A 7592-nucleotide genomic window follows, 5' to 3' on the forward strand; every position below is an offset into this window, starting at 1 on the left:
CACCTGTCCGGGAGGTGGTTCACGCCCTTTCCTCGGCCGCCGCCTCCGCTCCTCCCCGCGGCGCCGGGGCCCCCCCAGGCGCCCCGCGCCTGCAGCCGGCGGCTCATGAGGCCCTGCGCCGCCGCCCGCAGCCCGCTCCGCGCCGCCACCTCAGCTCCGGGACCGGAGCCCAGCCAGCCTTCCGCGCCTCCGGCCTCGGCCCTGCCGCATTGCGCCTGCGCGGCCACCACCACGCGCCTGCGCGGCCTGCGTGGCCTGCGCGGCTGACGACGTCGGCGGATGGTCACCGCAGCCGCCGACGAAAGTGACGTCATCACGCTGCCGTACGCGCCTGCTCGAGAGGCAGGGAGTCCGGAGAGGCCTACAGCGCCCTCTGGAGGATGCCGTCTGAGTGTGCAGGGACCGTGCCCCAGCTCTCAGTACTGGAGAAAGCAAGGCATCCTTGACCAAGATATCAAACACGCAGAGGAACAAGGAAGAAATTTCCTGTTCCATGTATGGCTAACAGTTCGTGACCGAACCTTAAAAAAAAAAAAAGAGCTACCAATTTGTAGCTAGCATTTATTACCTATTACAGTGAGCTTTGCACATAGCTCATTTTATCCTCACGGTGTTCTTGGAAGGGAGGTGCCTTTATTTAACCCTGTTTTAGAGTTGAGGACAACGAGTCACGGAAAGAGTAAAGGAATAGGTGCAGCTAGTCAGCATTTGAGGCTACATTCGAACTTGAGACTTCCTGACCCCAAGGTCAGGGCATTATTTACTGCATGAACTAGCTGACTATAGAAAATGAAAAGGGTCTGTCTGCACAAAGAAAACCGATGCAGCCAAAATTAGAAGAGAAGCTAGTAACTCCAATAAAGGTTTCATTTTCAGGAAATATAAGATAGTGATTCAACTGTTTAAGAGTTAGGTCCATTCTCCAATAGATAAATGGCCAAGCAGTTCTCAAAGGAAATTTAAACTATCCACAACCGTGTGGAAAAAAATGCCCTTAGTCACAAATAATTAGAAAAAAAGAAAATTAGAACAACTTTGAGATTCCACCTCAGATCTTTCAGATCGGCAGATTATGACCCTGGCCAAGTCACCTAATCTCTTCCTGAATTAAAAAAAAAACAACAACAAACAAACCCAAAAACTGAAGAAGGAAATGACAAACCACTGCAGTGTCTTTATCAAGAAAACCCTATGGACAGAATTAAAATGCCAAAAGACATGGCATCAGAAGATGAGCCCTTTAAGTCAGAAGGGTGCTATGGTCCACAGTGCCGTGAAAAGTAGGACAAACCTAATAACAGATGTACTAGGCACAATGCTAAACACTGGGATGCAAAAATGAAAAAGAAAAATCCTTGCTTTTCTCGAGGAGCTTACAATCTTGTGGAGGAAGACAGCACACAAAAAAAAAGAAGTTGAAAAGTGGGATGTAGAGTGCTGAGGAAGAAGGTAGCAGGGCAAATATAAATTAAAGCTAAATCAGGCCTCCATTCCAAAGAGTGCGATTAGTAGGAGACAAAAGCATGGATGGTCTGGGAGTCCTCTTTATTTTTATTTATTTTTTGATTGTGTAATGCTGATCTTTAATTCACCCCCTCCCCTTTCTATTTTCCTGTAGGGCAAGATAGATTTCTATACCTCATTGCCTGTGTATCTTACTCCTCAGTTGCATGTAAAAGTAATTTTTAACATTTGTTTTTCAAAATTTTGAGTTCCAAATTATCTCCCTTCTTCTCTCCCCACCCACCTTCATTGAGAGGGCAGCAATTTGATATAGGTTATAGAAGTGTAGTCATGCAATACACTTCCATAATAGTCATATTGTGAAAGACTTATTATATTTCCCTCCTTCCTATTCTGCCCCACATTTATTCTATTCTCTCATTTGACCCTGTCCCTCTTCAAAAGTGTTTGCTCCTGAATATCCCCTCCCCCAATCTGCCCTCCCTTCTATCACCCCCCCCCTCCCCTTATCCAATTCCTCTCTACTTTCCTGTAGGGTAAGATAGATTCCCATACTCAATTGAGTGTGTATGTTATTCCCTCCTTAAGCCACATCTGATGAGAGTAAGGTTCTCTCATTCCCTCTCACCTCCCCCCTCTTCCCCTCCATTGTAAAAGTTTTTTCTTGCCCCTTTTATGTGAGATAATTTACCCCATTCTCCCTCTCTATTTCTCCTTCTCCCAATACATTCCTCTCTCACTCCTTAATTTTATTTTTTAGATGTCTTCCTTTCATATTCAACTCATCCTGTGCTCTCTGTCTACATATGTTTGTGTGTATGTGTATATATATTCCCTTCAGCTACTCTAATAATGAGAAAGGTTTCATGAGTTACAAATATCATCTTTCCATGTAGGAATATAAACAGTTCAACTTTAGTAAGTGTCTTATGATTTCTCTTTCTTGTTTGCCTTTTCATGCTTCTCTTGAGTCTTAGTATTTGAAAATCAATTTTCCTATTTAGCTCTGGCTTCTCAAGAATGCATTAAATTCCTCTACGTCATTGAATATCAATTTTTCTTCCTTACTGATTACATTCAGTTTTGCTGGGTGGGTGATTCTTGGTTTAATTCTACCTCCTTTGACCTCTGGAATATGATATTCCAAGTCCTCCATTACCTCTTCTGTGATCCTGATTGTGTTCCCACAGTACTTGGATTGTTTCTTTCTGGCCACTTGCAATATTTTCTCCTTGACCTGGGAACTCTGGAATTTCACTATAATATTCCTGGGAGTTTTCCTTTTGGAATCTCCTTCAGGTGGTGATCAGCAGATTTTTTCAATTACTATTTTACCCTCTGATTCCAGAATGTCAGGGTAGTTTTCCTTGATAATTTTTTGAAGTATGATGTCTAGGCTCTTTTTTTGGCTTTCAGGTAGTCCAATAATTTTTAAATTGTCTCTCCTGGATTTATTTTCCAGGTCAACTGCTTTTCCAATGAGATATTACATACTGTCTTCTATTTTTTTCATTCTTTTGGTTTTATTTTATAATTTTTTGTTTTCTTATAGAGTCATTAACTTCCACTTGCTCCATTCTAATTTTTAAGGAATTATTTTCTCCAGTGAGCTTTTGGATTTCCTTTTCTATTTGGCCAGTTCTGCTTTTTAAGGCATTTTTCCCCTCATTGACCTTTTGGACCTTTTTTGGCATTTGGTCTAATCTGTTTTTTAAGGTGTTATTTTCTTCAGTATTTTTTGGGGGGTGAGTCTCCTTTAGCAAACTGTTGACTCTTTTTTCATGCTTTTCTTGCACTCTCATTTCTCTTCCCAATTTTACCTCTACTTCTCTTCCTTGATTTTCAAAATCCATTTTGAGCTCTTCCATAGCCTAAGGCCAATTAATATTTTTCATGGAGGCTTTGAATGTAGTAGCTTTGACATTTTTGTCTTCTTATTGTGTATTTTGATCTTCCTTCTCACTAAAATAAGATGCTAGTCTGAGGTTTTGTCCACTCTTTGATCATTTTCCCAGCCATTTCTTTGGCTTTTCAACTCTTTGTTAAGGTAGAATCTGCTTCCAGTGTGGAGGGCATACTGTCCCAAGCTTCAGGGGTTTTGTGTAGCTATTTTCAGAGATACTTCTAGGGATCTGTAAGTTTTCAGTTCTTCCAAGGTGGTATGATCAAAGGAGAGGTGTTTATTCCTCTCCTGGTCTATGCTCTGGTCTATGGTGACCACAAGCACTCTTTTTTTTTTGCACCAGAACTGTGAGGAGGTATCCCTCTCCACTGCTACCACAAGAATGCTTCTTCTGTGCCAACAAAGAGATCCCTGTAATCTCCTTCTAATCAGTTGTTCAATCCCCTTACCATGTGTGGGCTGAGAACTCTGAAAGCAGCTGCAGTTGCCATTGCCACTGCCATCTCCTACCCCTCAACTGCAGTAGGTTTGAGCTCCTGTCTTACTCAGATCCAACAGACCTTTCTCACTGTTGTGGGTTGAGAAGTCAGGAAACCACCTCAGCTGCCAGTGATTCAGTCCGCTCAGCCTCCAGGTTTGCTGGGGCTCAGTCTGGACTGTGCCTCTCTTCCAGCCCAGCATAGCAGAACTTCCAGGTTGTCTTGGCCTGGAGATTTGTTTCATTATGTCATTTTGTGGGTTCTGCTGCTCTAGAATTTGTTTAGAGTAATTTTGTACAGGTGTTTGGAAAGCTTTGGGGGAAAACTCTGGTGAGTCCCTGCTTTTACTCTGCCATCTGGGCTTCATCCCCTAAATAGAAGTTTGGGAAGGAGTGCTTTCTTCTGCCTCTACTCAGAGGGACAGAAGGTACTTAAGGTACTGATGAAGAGTGAATACCAAAAGCTGATAAAACATACATGTTTATGAATTTGCTGATGGGGAGTTTTTTTTGAGAGTGATAATCATTAAATATCATATTTTTGGCCAAAGTCTGAATTAATCAGTCTTCTTTGCCTTGCTTTAAAAAAAATGCCTTTTCCTGTATTGGCAACTTCAGAGACCAGATAAGGCTAGAGGTGACATCCCCTTATCTTGGGACATACTCCATATGGAAGGAAAACAGACATCCTGAGGTCATAAATTGCAAATGGACCCTGCTCCATTTGTTGTCTTGTCAATTTGTATTTGCAACCAAGAAACTTCCTCACATATAGATGGTAACAAATGGAGATCATAAATTTGTGTGACATGGTCATTCTGAATTGGTTCTAAAATGTATTTAAGTCTTCTGCTCTCTCAGTTCATCAGTCAAGATTCAGCTCCTGACTCCTTGTACAAGTCTGCTAGCTTTAAGGGAACAAATGCTGTAACTGTATATTACTATTTGTCTGTCTCCTTTAACCAAACTTTTTTTTTGGAGGACAATTGGGGTTAAGTGATTTGCCCAAGGTCACATGGCTAGGTTTTTTTTGTGTGTGTTAAGTGTCTGAGGCTGGATCCCAACCCATGTCCTCCTGACTCCAGGGCCGGTACTCTATTCACTGTGCCACCTAGCCACCCTTAACCAAACTTTTTAAATAGATGGTCAGTTATGGTGCCATGAAGCCAGAGGAACTGAGGCCTAGAGGCAATGATACCCAAACCCACCAAAGGCTGCAGACGCTTGGCCCCTCAGGATTCATTTTTCCTGGAGTCTCACCCTTGACCTAAAAGGGTAAGTTCCTCTATTCCAAGCTTCCAATGGACTCCTGCTAGTTTGGTTGAAGTCCGAAATTTCCTTAAGCTAGCTCTGGGATCAGGGATCTCTCTGTATATTAATTAGATCCTGTAGAGCATAAAGGAGTGAGACAGAAGATCCTCAAGAGTAAATTTGGAAGTGTATTTTATTACCGCAGAACTGCTGGGGTCACATACCCAGATCAGATAATGAGTTGGCATGGACAATGTGCCAGTTTTAAAAGAGGTTACAATAGTCAGGTTATGTAAACTGAAACTACAATTAGTGATTGGTTAGTGTATATTTGATTTTTCCCGAACCCTCGAAGTTTTTCCCTAGGCTGAGGGACAGGAAACCTAGAATAGGCAGAGATGGGGAGGTGGGGGGGGGAGGGGATGGGGAAGAATGGAGCAGGGATTTTATCCTAGGCTGAAATTTCTGCTCACGGATCAATTAGGGGAGGGAAGGGTGGAGTTGTGCTCAACAATCCCCTCTAGAGAGAAATTTTGGGAAAATTATTGCCAGCACTAGTGCTTAGTTAAAGATAGCCCAAAATTAGGTTGGCTACCATAGGGCTCTTTGACTGGTCAAAGTTACTTTATCTTAAAACCAAATTAAGTTTAAAGGCCAGCAAAACTTTTAACCATGAGTGGGAATGCTTTCATCATTGGTTCCCTAAGATGACAGAGAGGGAATGCAAGACAGAAGCCTCTTCTCTTAAGGCTCACAAAGCTGTCCCAGCATTGCCCCCTTCCTCCCTGGTACTTACTTACTCCCTCTACCTGGCTCTCCCCACTTGCCTTGTGGCTCCAGCCTATCCTTCCCCCTCTGCTGGTCCTCCTCCTTCCCTACCACCATCCTATTCCTCACCTTCTCCCTCTCTCCCACTGGGGGCTCTGATCTCTGGAAGGGGAGCTTCACTCTGCTGCTTTCCCTTACCCACTCTGGTTCTGAGGAGAGCAACCATGTCCTGCCATCCCTGTTGCCTCCCCTGCTTCCCTTGTTGCCTCCCCCCACCTATCCCTTCTCTTAAAATCCCTGGTCCTGGGTCGGATGGCTATACCCTGCCTGCATGTCAGGGTTCTGAACCTGATCCCATGGGGCCTATCCCTTTAAAGTGGTGAATAAACAAAACCCTCAGACTGTAGCTATTGAGGACAAATCTGAGGTCTTTGATCCTAACTCTGGCTTAGCCCATGGTCAGGAAGGAGGGGGCCAGACCCAGTTTCTTTCCTACTTTGTCAATAACCTCTAACCTTCCCTATCACAGAATATCAAACTCACGTAGCCAGAGTGGCAGTCTAAATACCCTCAATTTATAGCTGACTTAGCCTCCCAGCTCTCCCAGACCCTGGCAATTCAGGCTGAGGACTTAGAAGCAAAAAGGGAGCTTTTAACTAAGAAAGATCAGGTTTATACTATGCAGCTTCAGCAACTGACAGCTCCCACTCCAAGTCTACACCCTACTTCTGATGTGGCTAAGTGCCACAAACCTAGTATTTGCCACTTTTGCAAGAAACCAGGACATTGGAAAGCAGAATGTAGGACATGGCTTAAGGTTCTAGAAAGTCAGAAAAACAAGAGGCACCAAGCACAACCCCTAAAGACCATAGAGGTGCTCCAAGAAAAAGTTGTAGGATCTAACCCTCATCCACTCCTACACTGTCAGATCTTGAATCAATTTATAACAAGCCTCTAATTCACCCCCTTTTTATTGTTAAATGTGTTAGACAAAATACTTTTTATTTGTATTTGTACTTTTAGTTTGTCTGTCAATGTGTGTGTTTCTGTGTCTGTATCATGTGTGCTGCGAATGTGTCTGTTATCTTGTAAGATTTAAACTACAGGCAATCAAAGATTTCTAAAGGCTACTTTTCCTTGTAGTTTCTGGTCTGGCCAACCTGGAATTACAATGAAAAATTAGATATAGCTAAAAACATCTTAGTGGATTCTGAGAATAATCATTAAGAAGTTGGGGATTGATTATATTGGGATTGCTGGAGAAACTGTATTGCTAAAACACCTACCCCCAAATGAGATCACTTGGCATTCCCTACTCCCTCCCCAGAAGTTAAGAGAGTATCTCAGCATGGGGATTTTTTTTAACAGCCATAAGTTTTACTTAACCCTTCTCATCCCAGACCACATAAGAGAAGAGGATGCAGGAGAATTATAGAGATAGTACTCAAAGACTGGCAATAACCCTAACTGCCTCTGTCTCTGGGCAATTTGTAGCCCACCATTCTAGGCAAAGCTTGGAAATGTCACCCAGTGTAGAGAACTTTTAAAAGTTTCTTGGCTTTGCTAATGAAATGTTTCCCTTCCCTATATTATTGCCTGAAAGGCAATAGGGCAGACAAGCAAGAGCATGTATTATGAAGGGAATATTTTGGGACCCCTTGACCTTGCTAGGTATATTCCCCTGTTAGGGTGTGTAATCTTTTTTGTTTATGCCTCCATATATGGTCC

General features: G+C 43.0%; 1 protein-coding gene across 2 annotated transcripts in view; it reads right to left on the reverse strand.

The window, feature by feature from the left end:
• DUSP11 (dual specificity phosphatase 11) overlaps positions 1–212 on the reverse strand; it is a 17526-nt gene extending 17314 nt beyond the window's left edge. Inside the window, exon 1 of one of the 2 annotated variants that reach the window (XM_069102811.1) lies at positions 4–212. In XM_069102811.1, the coding sequence (XP_068958912.1) occupies positions 4–107 (104 nt within the window). In that variant the 5' untranslated portion in view covers positions 108–212. The remainder of the gene's footprint in view (positions 1–3) is intronic. The other variant, XM_069102810.1, reaches the window with a different exon arrangement.
• Between the last annotated feature and the right edge of the window lie 7380 nt (positions 213–7592).

Source organism: Petaurus breviceps, unplaced genomic scaffold (genome assembly GCF_028583685.1).
Source record: "Petaurus breviceps papuanus isolate PSGF00001 unplaced genomic scaffold, PetGlider_PUasm1.0 556, whole genome shotgun sequence".
NCBI classification, from domain to species: Eukaryota; Metazoa; Chordata; class Mammalia; order Diprotodontia; family Petauridae; genus Petaurus; species Petaurus breviceps.